General features: G+C 37.4%; 2 protein-coding genes across 2 annotated transcripts in view; one reads left to right on the top strand and one right to left on the bottom strand.

Moving 5' to 3' along the window:
* The first annotated feature begins 2,028 nt into the window (after window positions 1–2,028).
* Window positions 2,029–7,066, top strand: LOC308688234 (proteasome subunit beta type-7-like). Its single transcript, XM_081361175.1, has 8 exons — window positions 2,029–2,234; window positions 3,404–3,497; window positions 3,708–3,805; window positions 3,919–4,059; window positions 4,257–4,372; window positions 4,453–4,511; window positions 4,883–5,034; window positions 6,242–7,066. The coding sequence occupies exons 1-8, from the start codon at window positions 2,176–2,178 to the stop codon at window positions 6,351–6,353; spliced, it is 831 nt and encodes a 276-aa protein (XP_081217301.1). The 5' UTR covers window positions 2,029–2,175; the 3' UTR covers window positions 6,354–7,066.
* Window positions 7,067–18,885: 11,819 nt separating this feature from the next.
* The window catches only part of LOC308696525 (stonustoxin subunit beta-like), a gene marked incomplete at its 5' end in the record, with an annotated part of 22,201 nt that continues 22,181 nt past the window's right edge, over window positions 18,886–18,905 (bottom strand). The window contains one exon of the mRNA XM_081375308.1: window positions 18,886–18,905. This exon is cut by the window's right edge and continues 986 nt beyond it.

Genomic DNA, 18,905 nt, shown 5'->3' with positions numbered 1-18,905 from the left:
CATGAAATAATCACCCAAACAGATTTCAGTAACAAACAAAAATAATATATTCCATTTTTCTGTCATTCATCTCCGTATATTAATTTCAAAGAAACAATCATCAGAGATGAAGAAGAACCCTGAACATTCTTTATTTTGTTAACTATTGGACATTCAGCCATTTTAGTTTTTTTTCAAAATATCCACAATGTATTTGTCCACAATGTATTTGGTATATATGTGTGTTTTATTAGTTGTGGCTCAGATGAGGGGTCATAAAAGAAATTATGAATGGAAGTGGATGTTTATGTTATTTCTGTGTCTTGTCTCTAAATAAGAAACACTTACAGTGACCCCATGTTGGCTCTTCTGCCTGTTCTTCACATCGCTGGTCGCCCAGAGTGTGATATGTTGTCCCATTTAGAGCACTGGTAATCCGGATTTGGTAATCTTGAAAACTGTGTATCTGGATCAGGGTGATCCAGTCCAATGTTGCTTTGAAAAACCGGCATAAAAGTAAGACGGATCACCTGATCCTGAACAAGAAAAAATGGGATTTCCAAATCCGGATAATTTTGATCCAGATTAAATGTTTTGAACAACTGGCCCATAGTGATAATCTGATAGTTATTGTTACTCCTGTAACACACACTCTATACTAGTAGTGGTCATCACTTTTCTTTTATATATAAGAGCTGCAATAGCCAAACACATTTAAGAAGAAAACCATATCTATTCTGAAATGGCAAAATCCAACCCAAGCATGAAATAACTCTGCCTACCAATTAGATATCCTTTCAATATGTCTTTAATAAAAATAAAAAATCTTAATACTGGGATGAGCATTTCTTTAACTTTCTGTTATATTGTAGTGTGATGTTTCAGTTGTTGTCAATTATGTGTATTGGCTGCATTATTATATGCATACTTAAGGGATGATACAGTTAGGATATTGTTATATTACAGTTTTTCTCGATTGTTTACACACATTTTCTGAAAGCATGCCTCATATTCTCAGAACTCTACACACAACTCCAAAAACACACACACAATGGGCAAAACCCCTCAATTCTCCAGCAAAATGAAACTTTACATTCAAAACAATGTTATTTCTTCTCAAATGACACACACAAACCATCATATGAATAGACATTTATAAGAACCAGCTGAACACTGATGTGCTCAATGTAAAACACTATGATGAATGGAAAACACTTCTTCTCCAGTCATCATAATGACTTAGGCCTTTTTTTGTTCAGTGTTACACTTTCTACAGACAGTACATACATAAGTGTGTTGTTAAGTATTTGAGAATATTGTTTTTATACTCAGAACACACAAATACACGTCGGTAACAAATATATTTTATTTTTCCCACAAAAACAATGTACACAGTGTACATCCCAACCAACACAAAGTTGTACATACAGTACAGTGGTCTACATACAAAACAACAGAAGAATTTACTGTATACAGTTACAGTAAAAAAAATAAAATCCAATGTTGGCCTCCATTGCCCCATTGAAGATCTCACCTGTGGCCCTTTCACGCTAAAGCTCTGATTGCTAATTGTAAAACTGTGTGACGGGTGTTTGCCCATGTGATGAGTCAGTGTGTGTATCTGAATGGCAGTGTGTTCCTTGTGAAAACAAGAGATTTTCTGCATGAAAACTGTGCCAAAAGCAGAGAATTGTGTGTAGTGTTTTGAAAAAAGTGTGTTTTAGATCTGCAATCTGAGTGTAAAGCAGGAATTGTGCTTGTAGTTTAGCAGAATTGGTTCAGGGGGTTGGTGAATGAGTTACATGTTGTGCTCATTGTGTCTCAAGTACCAGAATTTGTGTGTAAACAATTGAGAAAAACTGTAAATTGGCCAGATTAAATAGATCAATAATAGAATAAAACTTTTTTACAAGAAAATAGACTTACCTATTTGTATGCACAAATAGGCCTAACCCCTAACCGTTCGGTTAGAGTAACTGCTTCATTCGACTGAATGGCCTAGAGAAGCGATCATGTGTCAGAAGTGAAAGTGAAAGAAGGAACTTCTGCAGTTTGGGGCGTTAAAAGTGCCGACGCACCGACTCTTTGTGTAAAGCTGAAGCGAGTAAACGTTCAAAAGCGGTGATCAGAAAGAGCTTTACCCAAAGCTGAGTGTTAGAGCTATACTTTACATATTATACAGTGTGCAGGTGAAAGATGCTGCACACATCGACAAAGACGCCGACCGGAGGATTCTCTTTTGAGAACACACGCAGGTGAGACATCTATAACAACATGATCAAGACGTAAACAATAAATAATATGATCAAGACATTACTACAATTTACATTGATTGCCAAGCGCTAATATGCTGACGAAGCCAAAACGATTGCAAAACATCAGTGTGTTTTGACACATGAATGAGTGGGGGAGCGCGGGGCACAACCTAACGCGGGGTTAGTTGTAACACGCTTGTTTTAAATACTTCCGCACATGCTAGGATGACGGAACTTTGTTTATTTACTAGTTGCCATATCAACAACACTATATAGAAAAAAAAAATCCGCCAAAATTATTTTCTCTTTGGAAGATATTCATAGACATTTATTAAACCATAGCAAAAGTAAATTTCTTACTTAAGTTAATTTTTCATCTCTATTTTTTGTGTTTATTTAAAATAAGACAAATCTGATATTATATTAATCTCCAAGATGAGACAGTTAACTAGCAGAAGACACTAGCAGGGTTTAAATCCCAGTTGTGCAGGCGGGGGCATGTTGTCACACTGCGTTACAATGTGCCCCTATTAGAAATATGCTATTATATTCTATACTTTTATTAATTTTATTGAGAAAACGTGAGAAAAGGGTGAATAAAGACTGAGAGTCAATGTCCAGAAATTTCTAATTATTTATTTGTTTTGAACTATGTTGTATAGCTGTGTTTTCATGTGTTCGTGGTCAAAACTCAAAAATGAGTTTATATTTAATTATTAAAAATTGCCATTATTTTATATGAAAACGTTTTTTAATTGTATTTTATTTAGAAAATATTTTAGTTTGTTTTGTATATTTTTTTTATTAGATCAGATAACATTTTAAGCTGCCATATGTTATGTTACAATGTACCCCACCTATGGGGCATGTTGTCACATTTCACTTCCATTTTTCGGGCTATATCAAGAAAAAAGTATATACTGTATTAATAAAACAAAAACACATAATTGTACTAGACATGTGGGAAATTAATGTGGGGAAAAAATAAATACTCTGAACCATAAGTAGATTTGCACAAACTGAGAAAGTCAAAAAGCGTTAGGTTGTGCCCCGCTCTCCCCTAAACATGGCCTACTCCTAAAACAACATAATAGTAACAAAAAGTAGGCCTAACTTAATAATGCCATATCTTTTAATTGTATTGTATCTGTTTGTTTATTCATTTATAGAAATGCTGTTCTGGAAGCAAATTTATCAGAGAAGGGTTACAGTGCACCAAACGCCAGGAAGACTGGCACCACCATTGCTGGCCTGATATTCAAAGTCTGTTTTGACGCTGCAAAAGCATGATTTGTGTTGTTAATTACTGATTAAATATTTATAATTTAAGTCTATGTTGTAATTCATTTCCATATCATTTAAGTCTATATTGTAATTCAAGTAATAGCAAATAAACTTAGCTATATTAAATTAATATGATGGTATGTAATAATTAGTTATAATAAACCAAAAAATAAATGGATTCTATTTTAGGATGGAGTGATTTTAGGTGCAGACACCAGAGCCACGGATGATATGGTCGTAGCTGATAAAAACTGCATGAAAATCCACTTCATAGCTCCCAAAATCTAGTGAGTGAATCTTTTGGTTGCTCATCATCATAGTTCAAGTCTCTATCTAAACTAAATTGTATAGTGCCTGTTTTTATTGTTTTCTTTTTCTTTGGTTCTTCTTACCACAATAGCTGTTGTGGTGCGGGTGTTGCTGCTGATGCTGAGGTCACTACTCAGATGATGTCTTCAAATGTAGAACTGCATTCACTGAGCACAGGACGACCTCCTCTTGTGGCCATGGTGACCCGACAGCTCAAACAGATGCTGTTCAGGTGAAAGTGTCATAGTCGTTCAATCTGATTTAAGTGATTAAGGCAAAGTGACTGATACATCAAAATACATCATTCTTTCTTTATTTAAGATATTGCTCACTAGTTAACTGATAATATTAGTTTATCTTAAAGAGCTATTTAAATATATATTATCCAGGTCCAGGACTAGGGCTGACTGTTTCCCATTTTCTTTGTAGGTATCAGGGGCACATTGGTTCTTCTCTAATTGTGGGAGGTGTGGATATTAACGGCCCACAGCTCTATAGCGTCTACCCTCATGGTTCCTATGATAAGCTTCCTTTCCTTACCATGGGTACTTTATCCCCTTTATTTGAGTGAACACAATCAAACATGTTTTTTTCTGCACTTATTTATCAAAACTATATATTACAGGGTCTGGAGCAGCTGCTGCCATTTCTGTATTTGAAGATCGTTACAAGCCAAATATGGAGGTCAGACAACTGTTAAGACATTCTTATTGATATTTCCCAACATGGTATTGTATATGCTGTTATTGTAGTTACATTTGCATTTTAACTAGGGGTCTACGGACCCCTGAGGGCCCTTCAAAGGGGAAGTAGCTTGACGCTCGAGAACAGACCTCATTGGTCCCTGCAGAAGCTCAATGAATGAACCTCAATCATTCTCGTGTGTCAAGCAAGCATGTTTGATCTTCTTTCCCAAATTCAATCTGACATTTATTTTTATTCTTTGCTTCTTACCCTCAGTGTAATCTTTATTGTTGAATCCCACTTCCCAAACACACGTTCTGTATTTGTTCTTGTCAATTCCACACCTACATAAACGCTTGGGAAATGTAAAGCTAGAGGAAGGAAAGCAGCTGGTGAGAGATGCCATCACTGCAGGCATCTTCTGTGACCTTGGTTCTGGCAGCAATGTAGACCTATGTGTGATCACAGAGAAAGCTGTGGATTATCTGAGGGGATATGACCAGCCTGTTCAGAAAGGACTGAGGTAAGATGAATGTGGAAGTGTAATGTGGAAGAATGCAGTAACATTAATTCTTCATCATTTTAAAATGAGAATTTGTTTCAATGTATCCATTTTCCTGGGTTTTCCAGAAAGCAGGGTTACTCCGAACTCTTGGTTGATTACATTTCTTACTCAGTTATCGGTTCCAAAACACGGCCAGAAGTAAGTTCAGTCAACTCAAGAATATGTTCACTGTGAACACACTCATACAGGAAGGTACATCCTAGTATAGAGCTCTGCAGTGATTATTATTTTTGTTGGCCAACCCAGAAGTTAGCATCACCCTGGTTCCCTCAACAAAAACTCAATAGGATGTTTTCATTGGCTTTTTTGTATTATTGCAGAAAATAAGCTCTGTGAAAAAAAAAGAAAGAAGATTCTTACACTTTTTGTTCATCATGATAATCTTCACAAATTAACAACTTTTAAATCTGAAGCCTATAAATACAATTGTCAGAAGGCTATAAACAAACTACACCACATCGCAGGACCTCAGCTTCACCATCACTAGCTTCCAACAAATTGACAACTTCCAACTAGCGAGTAGATGATTTTTCCAGTACAGTGTGATGACATTTAATGTCCCTGACAACCTTTGTAGTCCCATTCACAAAGCCACTTGTTAGCAACGCCTTTTTCAAGACAAGTAAAAACTTTTTAAAAAATTGCAATAATAACCCTAATCCCTAACCCTAGCCACAGACCTTATTTCTGGCAAAAAAAAAAAAAAAAAAACTTTAAAAATCTGTTCACTTCAGGACGGTGGAACCAGAAGTGCTAAAATGCTAACTCATTTCTGGGTTTTGGCCTACAAAATGTCATCCCTGCAGCGCTCTCTATTCACTTACTTGTGAACTATTCTATGTCATTTTTTAGTAAACATAGGGCCGGATTTTTGGGGTTAAAAAAAACACTGTCAGGATTTACTAAAGACAATAAATTTGTAGACATTTTTAATGAAACCGAATGTTAAGGTTTCATTATAATACTATATATTGCTATATATTTACTTGTATATATATTTACCACGTAAACTTATGCACGACCTGCTTTCTGGAATATACCCCTAATCAACTCTCATCCTGATCAATCCTCTTTTAATAACCTTCTGAGTTTACAACTGCACATATTTATTCATAAAATCTCTTAACATTCAAAAACATGTTCTCTCTTTCTTCTAAATCACCAGGGAGGGTACCTACAGATACAAGCCAGGCACTACTGCTGTGCTCACACAAACAGTTATTCCATTACCACTGGATGTTGTGGATGAATCTGTTCAAGTGATGGACACTGAATGAGAATATATGCGCAATTCTTTACACTCTTTCCTTCACTCTTTAGGAAATAAGGTATATGTGAATAGGTTTCCTTTCTGGATAAAAATGGAAACCTATATTTTTCATAATTTTAGAAGTAGCCATACGCTTTAGGACTTTCCATGTATTCAGTAATTTGCATTTGAGCTACTCAAGACTGTTTTGCAAAATGCATAATATTAAAAAGTGTGTTTCCTTACCTTTCCTTAACTCATCAGACATAAATAGTCCATTCAATAAAATTTAAGATTAAAAAATGAAACATTGTCATTTTTGTTGTATTTTTTTTTTTAAAACGATCAAGCTAAATATTAATTTGTTGGATACAAAGGCAATATTAACCATAAATATTTGTATCGTCTTATAAGAGCTTTACAACCAGATATTTCAGCATGATGGGGAATTGATTACTACTACATTGTTCACAGCAAAGTGAGCAGACATATTTATACATATTTGTATTTATATATTTACAAACTCATGAAGAAACAAACTGCATGCCTTTTAAATATTTTAAGTTAGTGAAAGCATGAGAATTATTCTTGGTCACAATTGTTACGGTGGGGAACTATAAATCAGTCAGTTAAAAATGTATCAGTTGCTGAATAAGACCCATTATAAAGTTGCAATATTTTATTGTAAAAATATTGTACTTTTTTTTAATAAAATGCAATTATGTAAGAGCATCATAAATCAAGAATAAATATAAAAAGTATAATTTAATTTTTACATTGTTTTGTAATATACAAAGTTTGTGACACCACCTACATGTTTGTGTCCTGTGATCATGAAATGTATGATCAAGAGCAAAGAACCTACAATCACTATAGGACCAGTTTCTCAATACTGAGACCATTTGTTTTTTAAAATCTTTTCACACAGTGAGCACAACAGGCTAAACTGTGGATCATTTATCATTGCTTTAGCACAAAATGCATTCAATGGGTAGATCTTTCAAATTACATAAACTATTTTCTCATTAATGAACAGGCCAATTTGAATGTTTACATACTCTCTTTTCAAATCTGTTCAATCCTAACATAATACAAAAGTATAATACCATATCGAAAATATTCCAAATCTAAAAAAAATAAAGGCTATCAAAATTATTAGATGCAAACACTCATCACCATTTATACAAAAGGGGGAAACTGAGGACAAATTGTGTATACTGTAATATATGGACCATGAAATGTATCAAAGAAATTGTACAAAAGAAAACAGTGTTTGTTGGGTGAGAAACTTTGCGGGCCCTATCTTGCACCCGGCGCAATTGACTTTGTACACCGACGCATGTATCATTCCTATTTTGCACCCGACGCACAGCGGACTTTTATGGCAAGCCAAAGTATTCATAAACGCCCAATCAGGCGTCTGATTGCACACTGACACTCCAAAAGCGTGCATCCCCATACAATGTTACTTTTCTGTCTTTTACGGCCCTGACGAGAACGTCGGCCTCCTTGGATGTGAGCCGCTCCTGGCGTGCGCCTGCATGGCAAATCTGTCGTTATAATAGCAATCCGCCATGGAACAAGCACGCCTGCCCTTAAAGGGAATGTGAGATGTCGCTCTGGTTGGTTTATTTCACGTTACGCCAAAACCACACCTATGAATAATGAAGCTTCTTCAGACCAACCCATTTTAGTCATTTATCCCGCCGGTATAATAGCAACAGCACCCGATATCCACCCACAAAGTGTTTCTCGCTTGATACTTGCATTTCAGATCGTTAAAATAGGGCCCTGCTATAGTGTAATGGAAGAATGACTTGATTTGAGACGTGTTTTGATGGTTTTAGTGCATTTTGAAAGTTGGTTAGGAGAACTGTGTGCCATATGAAAAAATAAATGACTTTAGGATAGAGTCCTAGCAATTGTAAATATGGCAGCTGCATTTGACACGTTTTAATTGCTTTCCTTTTTAGTGTTTTGAGACATATACTGTAATAAAGGGCAAACTGTGATTAAAACTGCTCATGTGGCTTTTTGTAAAATGTTCACATGAATTCAAGATCATCACTTTGATAGTTGACAATAGTGTCAAATATCATTTTACACCCTTCAACCTATTTTTTTCTCATGTAACTGGTGGAATTAAATGAGTTAAATAACATATCTATACACAAAGATCTCATAATGAAATATCTTATTGTGAGGATGCCTTTTCTAGTAGCCTGACTTAAAAGGGAGATTCGAAATGAACTAATTAACTAGTTGATTTCAAAGTTTTAGTTGTCTTTCCTTGCTTTCTACAAATAATTTTCCTAATTATATCATTGTTTATTATGAAACGCTCTTGACATGCTGATTAATAATGCTAAATTTTGAAGAAAAAAAAACATCTTGTCTAAACTTGTTTATTTAAAAAGGTCGGAGGCATTTGTATTACTAATTGGCTAATTGTATTTGCTGGACCGCGAGATGTAATGACAAGGTAGCGTTGTAATTAAGTCTCTCTGTCTGCTATTGATGACCCCTGATATGACTTCTGGAAGCATCTTACTCAGTACTTGTAGTCGTATAGGGTCTAACATAGGCCTAGATGTTGTTGATTTAGATGATTTAACAAGTTTACACCATTCTTCCACTTCTGTAGCAAAAAATTACTGTAATGTCCATTTTGTGTTCCATTTTCCGGACTGCTCTCTTGCTGTTTTTCCGGACTGCTCTCTTCCTGTTTTTCCGGACTGCTCTCTTGCTGTTTTTCCGAACTGCTCTCTTGCTGTTTTTCCGGACTGCTCTCTTGCTGTTTTTCCGAACTGCTCTCTTGCTGTTTTTCCGAACTGCTCTCTTGCTGTTTTTCCGAACTGCTCTCTTGCGGTTTTTCCGGACTGCTCTCTTGCTGTTTTTCCGGACTGCTCTCTTCCTGTTTTTCCGGACTGCTCTCTTGCTGTTTTTCCGGACTGCTCTCTTGCTGTTTTTCCGGACTGCTCTCTTGCTGTTTTTCCGGACTGCTCTCTTGCTGTTTTTCCGGACTGCTCTCTTCCTGTTTTTCCGGACTGCTCTCTCGCTATTTTTCCGGACTGCTCTCTCGCTATTTTTCCGGACTGCTCTCTCGCTGTTTTTCCGGACTGCTCTCTCGCTGTTTTTCCGGACTGCTCTCTTCCTGTTTTTCCGGACTGCTCTCTTCCTGTTTTTCCGAACTGCTCTCTTGCTGTTTTTCCGGACTGCTCTCTTGCTGTTTTTCCGGACTGCTCTCTTCCTGTTTTTCCGGACTGCTCTCTCGCTATTTTTCCGGACTGCTCTCTCGCTGTTTTTCGGGACTGCTCTCTTGCTGTTTTTCCGGACTGCTCTCTTGCTGTTTTTCCGGACTGCTCTCTTCCTGTTTTTCCGGACTGCTCTCTTCCTGTTTTTCCGGACTGCTCTCTTGCTGTTTTTCCGGACCGCTCTCTTGCTGTTTTTCCGGACCGCTCTCTTCCTGTTTTTCCGGACTGCTCTCTTGCTGTTTTTCCGGACTGCTCTCTTGCTGTTTTTCCGGACCGCTCTCTTGCTGTTTTTCCGGACCGCTCTCTTCCTGTTTTTCCGGACTGCTCTCTTGCTGTTTTTCCGGACTGCACTCTTGCTGTTTTTCCGGACTGCACTCTTGCTGTTTTTCCGGACTGCTCTCTTGCTGTTTTTCCGGACTGCTCTCTTGCTGTTTTTCCGGACTGCTCTCTTGCTGTTTTTCCGGACTGCTCTCTTGCTGTTTTTCCGGACTGCTCTCTTGCTGTTTTTCCGGACCGCTCTCTTGCTGTTTTTCCGGACCGCTCTCTTGCTGTTTTTCCGGACTGCTCTCTTGCTGTTTTTCCGGACTGCTCTCTTGCTGTTTTTCCGGACTGCTCTCTTGCTGTTTTTCCGGACCGCTCTCTTGCTGTTTTTCCGGACTGCTCTCTTCCTGTTTTTCCGGACTGCTCTCTTGCTGTTTTTCCGGACTGCTCTCTTGCTGTTTTTCCGGACTGCTCTCTTGCTGTTTTTCCGGACTGCTCTCTTCCTGTTTTTCCGGACTGCTCTCTTGCTGTTTTTCCGGACTGCTCTCTTGCTGTTTTTCCGGACTGCTCTCTTGCTGTTTTTCCAGACTGCTCTCTTGCTGTTTTTCCCGACTGCTCTCTTCCTGTTTTTCCGGACTGCTCTCTTGCTGTTTTTCCGGACTGCACTCTTGCTGTTTTTCCAGACTGCTCTCTTGCTGTTTTTCCGGACTGCTCTCTTGCTGTTTTTCCGGACCGCTCTCTTGCTGTTTTTCCGGACCGCTCTCTTGCTGTTTTTCCGGACTGCTCTCTTGCTGTTTTTCCGGACTGCACTCTTGCTGTTTTTCCGGACTGCACTCTTGCTGTTTTTCCGGACTGCTATCTTCCTGTTTTTCCGGACTGCTCTCTTGCTGTTTTTCCGGACTGCACTCTTGCTGTTTTTCCGGACTGCACTCTTGCTGTTTTTCCGGACTGCTCTCTTGCTGTTTTTCCGGACTGCTCTCTTGCTGTTTTTCCGGACCGCTCTCTTGCTGTTTTTCCGGACCGCTCTCTTGCTGTTTTTCCGGACCGCTCTCTTGCTGTTTTTCCGGACTGCTCTCTTGCTGTTTTTCCGGACTGCTCTCTTGCTGTTTTTCCGGACTGCTCTCTTGCTGTTTTTCCGGACTGCTCAAACAGGACTGCTCTCTTCCTGTTTTTCCGGACTGCACTCTTGCTGTTTTTCCAGACTGCTCTCTTGCTGTTTTTCCGGACCGCTCTCTTGCTGTTTTTCCGGACCGCTCTCTTGCTGTTTTTCCGGACCGCTCTCTTGCTGTTTTTCCGGACCGCTCTCTTGCTGTTTTTCCGGACTGCTCTCTTGCTGTTTTTCCGGACTGCACTCTTGCTGTTTTTCCGGACTGCACTCTTCCTGTTTTTCCGGACTGCTCTCTTGCTGTTTTTCCGGACTGCTCTCTTGCTGTTTTTCCGGACTGCTCTCTTGCTGTTTTTCCGGACTGCTCTCTTGCTGTTTTTCCGGACTGCTCTCTTGCTGTTTTTCCGGACTGCACTCTTGCTGTTTTTCCGGACTGCTCTCTTGCTGTTTTTCTGGACTGCTCTCTTGCTGTTTTTCCGGACCGCTCTCTTGCTGTTTTTCCGGACCGCTCTCTTGCTGTTTTTCCGGACTGCTCTCTTCCTGTTTTTCCGGACTGCTCTCTTGCTGTTTTTCCGGACTGCTCTCTTGCTGTTTTTCCGGACTGCTCTCTTGCTGTTTTTCCGGACTGCTCTCTTCCTGTTTTTCCGGACCGCTCTTTTGCTGTTTTTCCGGACTGCTCTCTTCCTGTTTTTCCGGACCGCTCTCTTGCTGTTTTTCCGGACTGCTCTCTTCCTGTTTTTCCGGACTGCTCTCTTGCTGTTTTTCCGGACTGCTCTCTATGATGCACCCAGAATACATCGCGGCATGAAGCATGTCACCATTGATGAGATTCATGCTGTGAATCTTGATGTCTGTTTGTGTCTAAACCTTGCAGGAGTTTAAAAGTGTTTTGTGTACAATGTGTTTTTAAACAGGAGCGCAAAACTTTTTGTACAAGTTTTTTTATTTATTATTCAGTTTATCTAATTGAAACACTGCTGGATCTCATTTTAGTCACAGTCACAGAGTAACTAAAATCAATTATTCTCAAGAGATCAGCAAATAAGGGCACTCATGCGAAGAGTATGACAGCTGTATCATCAACAAGAGGCCAACATCATTTGATCACGATTTCTCTTGCTGCTCTTGCTATAACAAACAGATACACCAGCCAGAGAAAAACTAATGTTAAAAAATCTAATTAAGAGCCCAACTAAAGCACTGATCTCCTTAATGGTGGTATCAAACCAACTATCATTTTCAATAAAACATCAACATCTAAACCTCTGCTAATTCTTAATAAGAACTTTTGTAGATGTATGACAGAAATAAGGTCAACCTGGTTAGTTATAAGTGAAGCTGGTAATGTTGTTTATAAAATTGTTTAATCCTCCTCGGTTGAGATCTTGAGAGATTTGTCTTTTATTCTTCAGTTGATTTCATCTAAGGCTGTGGCTGGAAATCAGTTGTAGTTCTTGTGTTTCTCTTTTTTTTCCTGTTCTTGTTGTTCCTCTGTCCTTCAGTGATTCTGCTTGTTATCACTTAATTATCTCATTAACTCCAACACTGATTCAGTGTTACATTGAACACCCGTGTGCACACCGAGCAGTATTTATTTAATCTGGGCTAACCCATGTGGGGCCTAAATGGAAACTGAGGACAAATCTGGCTGGGCCCCAGTTAGATAGTCCATGTCAAGCCCATTTGGGTGTGCTGGCTGGGTAAGACCAAAACAAACTCACGGTGGCGATGACGTGATTAACCCGCGGCCATGCATGTAATATTCTTAATATCATTATTGCCATTTTTACAGTTAAAGAAGGGAATTGGGCTGATAGGCTTATAAATACACAAGTGGGCTGCATCGGAAATCGCATACTTCCCTACTATACAGTAGGTGAAAAACAGTATGTGACAAAAGAAGGATGTCCAATCCATTCACAGTACTCATGAAAGAGTAGGCAAAACATAGATGACCTACTTCTTCCGGTGAGATACTGAAGTGTGCATACGATGGACACTTTACCATCTCTTGAGGCCACTGGAGAGAATTTGTGAATGGCATTGAGGCAACACAACTGAAGTTGTTAGGTCACATGATAATGACAGCATGGCGAATGTAGTACTGTATGTCCAGATTTCATTCATACTACACACACTCATACTATATAGAACATACATGTTTAGCGGTCGTGAAGTAATTACTTGTTCAGAATAAGTACCTACTCAAGAGACTATGCGATTTAAGATGTAGCTCTATTGTCTATGTTGGATATATCACTTCCTTTTAATATCGTTTAAGCTTATGGTCTGCCTTTATGTGGAAGAGGCGGGCAGGCAGCTTTCGCCATCATTTGTAAAGACCTGCCCATTACTCCAACCTGCAGATACCCACACTTGGGAATTCTGGCAGGCAGTCGAAATTGGCAAAACACCACCTTAAGAAAAAGCATTGCCTCCCCATCAGCCATCCCAGATTTATTACAGTATAAAATATTATTATATGCAGTGTTTTCTGTACCACATTTTAGCAAATGCGCTTTTAACATGATGATATAAAAATGATGTACCATGAAAAAATGGCAAGAAACATGTCTGCTGCATGCACGAACATAACTTCATCAATAGATATGACTCTTATGAACCGGTTCTTTTTGGTGAGTCCAAAACACAACACAACCATCCCAATTCACAATTCTTTTTTTACTGTTTTTCCATTATTTATGTATAGTAGCCTATTATTTTCCACAACGTTACTAACTCAACTGTTGCTATTGTTGCTATTAATTGTTTCTTCCTTTAACAGCTCACTAAGCAAAGATCTTTTTTTCTAAATCCAGTTCATGCAAGTGGAACTGAGAGGGTATAGAGGGAGAGTGGGGTACAACATTTTCACTAAACCTACTTGGGGTTCAGAGTATTTACTTTTTCCCTCATTAATTTCACACGTCTAGTAGGCTATAGTTATGTGGTTTTGTTTCATAATAGAGTTTATACTTTTTTCTTGATTTACCCCCAAAAAATGGAAATGAAATGTGACAACATGCCCCATAGGTACATGAGGGGTAACATGAACATATGAAAGATTACAGTAACATGTTTTCTGATCTAAAAAAAAAAGATACAAAATAAACTAAAATATTTTCAATAAAATACAATTATTAACTTTTTCATATAAAATAATGGCAGTTTTTAATAATTAAATTGACAACAAACACAGCTATACAGCATAGTTCAAAACATAATAATTAAACATTTCTGAACACTGACTCTAAGTCTTGATTCACATTTTTTTTCATGGTTTCTCAATAGAATTCATAAAAGTATTGAATAGAATAACGTAGTTCTAATAGGGGCACATTATAGCGCAGTGTTATAACGTTCCCCGTCTGCAGAACTGGGATTTAAACCCTGCTAGTGTTGTTACGTTCCCACTTTAGTCTCGGGGTTTTAAAGAGGGAGTAACAAATGATGTAACAAAAGTAAATAAATAAACGTGAGAAATCTCCTTTCCGTCTATCCCAGCTTTAATTCCTTTTCACCTTTATCTCCAAAAGGCTACACAACACCTATTGATTTGCACCTTGCAACAAAAGAAAACTGAAAGAGTATGCTTAATGGGTTTCTTTTATTAAAGGTTTAACCAACATATTTATAAAGCAAACAAAGATCAACAAACAGACAAACAAACTTAAATAACCATATCGTCAGGAGAGGGCCAGGCCAAAATAACAAACAAAACAAGGACTTCCTAAAGTTTAAACCCAGATAAATTACCTAACAAAAGAAATGAAAAATTAAAGACAGTTGTCTTACCTCTCTCCCTGACTAGAAATAAACAGGAGAAAAGTTTAGGGATGGATCATCCAAATAAATTGGCGCCCGTCTCCCTACACGGTTTAACTAGTTAAACTCACACAGTCTAAATGGTCGTTGGACTCAAACAACAGGTTTCACAAAAGAATATAAGTTCTCTTTTCAACAGCAATTCACACAATAATGTCTGTGATAGCTGGAGAGGGATTCTGTCGATCACAGTCTCTTTGTGGTTTTATACAGTGGTCATCAGGCAGTGATTGTGCTGCTCTTACTGTGGGACTAGACAAGGTAAGTGAGAGTTGTGCTGAAAGAGAATGAGCAAACGAAGCAGAGACATCTGTGAGATCTAGTGTTCACGTATTTACACCACTGTTTCATGTCTAATGTTATGTTTTGTAGATTCTCAGTGAGGTTGAACCCTCCACTCTCCAAATGAACTCTGTCCCAGTCAGAAGTCAGAGATGTGCAGAAGGTATTGTTTTGTTTTTTTGTTTTTTTGTTTTTGGAAATCAAATTCGGGATACACCGATATGAACATTTGGGCAGATTTCGATAACTGATCATTTATTTATATTCGAAAGCTGATATCTGATATATTAGCCGATGAATAAATTTGATATACTTTGAAAGCCTGATTACAAAAACGAAACGCTCATCATTTAAAGCCAATGTCCCAAACACTTCAACATAAATCAAACATTCATACTCCTTACCTTGTGTGCCGAGGTCAAGTTAGCTAGTAGCTGTAGCCTGTCACTGATTGAGTAGCTACACTGTTTGTTCAGATACTTTGCTCAAAACCAGTCGGAGTTATGTAGGGCCCAATGAATCCCGTTTTATTTTTCCTAAATTTTGTTTTATTTATTTTTCCAAATTTATTTTTTGGAATTACACTTTTTTTTAACCTTTGCTCGTATTTTACCACAAAAGAGTGTTTTTAATGTTTAAGAATAAAATGTAACGTTACACAAATGAAATAAAAATGCCCAGCGTCTGTCTCCTGTTCTCTGCTGTTCTCTCCCCCGGGTCTCAGTGCTTGTGTTCAACAGAAACACTCTGACAGCTCTCATTGCCTGTTGAGGATTTATTTTGAAGAACCATATTTCATTTATAAGGGTTAATATTCATGGTAAGACAGTTAATGTGATAAATAACTGGGACATTCTACCAGAAACGCACATTATCTGTCCTTGAATTGTTACAGTGAATAAAAAAGTATTTCATCCAAAAATGTCTAAAACTGGCTCATAGTTGATTTCTGTGAGTTGTTCTGTAAAGGAATATGTCATTCATTAGGTTCTCAGATATTTTTTTCTTTATTAAAAACACTTTTGAAAATTACAAATCCTGTCCATGTCCTTGTCCTCAGCCAAATTGGAGCTACAGCTTTCATAGTTTTGATATGCTACAAACTGTTATTTAGGAAAAAAAAACTCATCAATAACAAGTTTAAGCTGTTATCATTCACATCAACTGATCAAAAACATAAAATTATATATAAATTCTACAAATAAATTCTATTTTACAACTGTCCCCATGTTTTGGTCAGTCCTGTCACGTTTACATAAAACTCTACATAAAATGTGTGAAATACGCCTTTAAGGGTATCACACAGAGGAAGTGACATCATTTGACCCAGGTGAAGCTAACATTGATCAAGGCTGAATTCTGTCATTGAATTGTATGATTTTAAGCTTGTTTTTGTATGTTTTATTTTAGGAAGACGAGCTAAAGGGTCAGGCCCTGTCACGGTTAACATTCCAGAAAATAATGAAAATGTTTTAAATCCAAAACATGTCTAAAAAGGTTATTGAAATTCCTTGCTTGCATGTTAACAGTTTTTATGCTAGCGTGCTAGCATGCTGAGTAATGGCAGTTTAAAATGGCCGACCGTCAGGCCCTGTCACATTCCTGTGTGACACACGGCCTTACAAATTAATGTTATTGTTCTTTTTTATTACATCTATTGCATATGTTATGTATTTAACGCATGCAATAGTAAAATGAAGGCCAAGGTGCTTGATTTTTATACAACTGTGGCCATGGAAGTGATTTAAACACCTGAATTCAATTATTTGGAGGGCTGTCCCAATACTTTTGGCAATATTATGTATGTCCTTGGCTGAATTTTACCATAGTCTAATATTACATTAACATTAAAATTATAATAATAATTTAAAAAATAAATGCCAATCAAAACTTAAATAAAGAACACAAAACATAACTTTTTCTGCATCATCAAAATCCATAAAGTCAGTCCTGTCACGCCATGGTCAGTCCTGTCACACAGGAAATATGACAAAAGTGTATTATTTGAGGAAATATTAATTTATTAATCTCTTTAACTGTGTAGATGAAGGTGGGGGTATATATCCACTACTATGTTTTTATAAAAATCTCCTATGTAAAGGTAGTTATTTTACAACTATATGAGTGCCTGGTGGGTATTCTGTGATTTTGTGTACTACAGTTGACCTAAAAGTTACTTATATTTCTTAAAGGAATTATAAAACCATGTTAGATACAATCAGGGACATGTGATCAATAAGAAAATGCTATCTGTATCAAAGAAATTCATTAGGAAACCATTCTAACATACACACATTTGTCTGTGACCGGGCCTGACATTTTAGGGGTGAAATGCGTATAAAAATGTATTTTATTTAATCATAAAATCATGCAGAGATGGCATGATATGTGTTTCTCATAGTTTAACATGTCCTCCATATGTCTCAACGTTCAGATTTAAGAAAAATATTTTTTCCCCCAAGATTTTTTAAAGTGGAAATGTACGTTTCTGGTAGAATGTCCCAATTAGTTAAAAACATGGATTAAAGTAGTGCTGGGCGATAAAACGATATGTCTCGCAATATACATGTAATCAATATCAATAAGAAATGCGCTCGATATATATATTATATATATATATATATTTTTTTTTTTCTTTTTTTCTTCGTCGGAAGAAACCAGAGGTTGTGAAGCAAGTTTGGTTGCATGAACAAAGGCACTCAGTCTATGGTAACCTAGCAACGTAGGGAGTGACACGCTAACAGCCAATCATGTAACAGTTTGGTTGCGCCATATCGTTGTCTCGTGTTGATTCTTCAGTAACAGAACCGGTGTGGTGAACAAATGAGTCCGATTGAAGAGATGAGTCTGAGCTTAGGACTAATGTGTTCTCCACACCGGCGTGGAGTGATAATTGGAAAGCCTTAAGCCTTAAGCCTTATTTGATCGGTGAGTGAGATAGATGACTGACAGCAGCGCTGCGCCCGCACATGTTACTGAGAGAGAGAGAGAGAGGGAGAGAGAGAGAGAGAGAGGGAGAGAGAGAGAGGGAGAGAGAGAGAGGAGAGAGAGAGAGAGAGAGAGAGAGAGAGAGAGAGAGAGAGAGAGAGAGAGGAGAGAGAGAGAGAGAGAGAGAGAGAGAGAGGAGAGGAGAGAGAGAGAGAGAGAGAGAGAGAGAGAGAGAGAGAGAGAGAGAGAGAGAGAGAGAGAGAGAGAGAGAGAGATTCATCATATATTCATGTCGTTTCAATCCTGATGTAATAATGACTGTCGGTAAAAATAAACATAATGAGCATTTCTTTTTATTTTCTTCTGATTTAAAATTATAATTGCAATATTTTTAACATAATTCAGATGTAGTCTCACATATAAAGGTGTTTAAGGACAATATGTACTATATTATTTTTACATAAACCACATTACAGTTTTTAAACTTGTAGAAAATAATATAAAAGTTTTCTAAAACTATATGAAACAAACACGAATACTGCGTACATTTATAAACACTTGATACACGTTTTGTTTTTACAGGTTTTTGTTGGTAACACTATTTTACAGTGTCATTGTTACACGTTACATGTATTTACTATAGTAATAACTATAAATGAACCCTAACCCTATAGTACGTACATGTACTTAATATTACTCAGCACTTAAATATATAATTACACATTAAAATAAAGTGTTTTTTACTTTGCCTTTGATTATTTGTCCCAGACTCATTTACTTTCCTGTTCAACAGTTCTTCTGTATTAGATTCAGTCCAAACTCTCTTTTGATGAAGATTCATGAAGTGATTCAGTCTAAACTGGACATTAAAAAGCAAACGTGTAAAAACAGTGAAACTCAGGGTGACAAACGTTTATCATGAATG

The sequence above is a fragment of the Scardinius erythrophthalmus genome (assembly GCF_964197995.2).
Source record: "Scardinius erythrophthalmus genome assembly, chromosome: 1".
Taxonomy (NCBI): domain Eukaryota; kingdom Metazoa; phylum Chordata; class Actinopteri; order Cypriniformes; family Leuciscidae; genus Scardinius; species Scardinius erythrophthalmus.
This window is presented reverse-complemented; position numbering and strand designations above follow the sequence as displayed.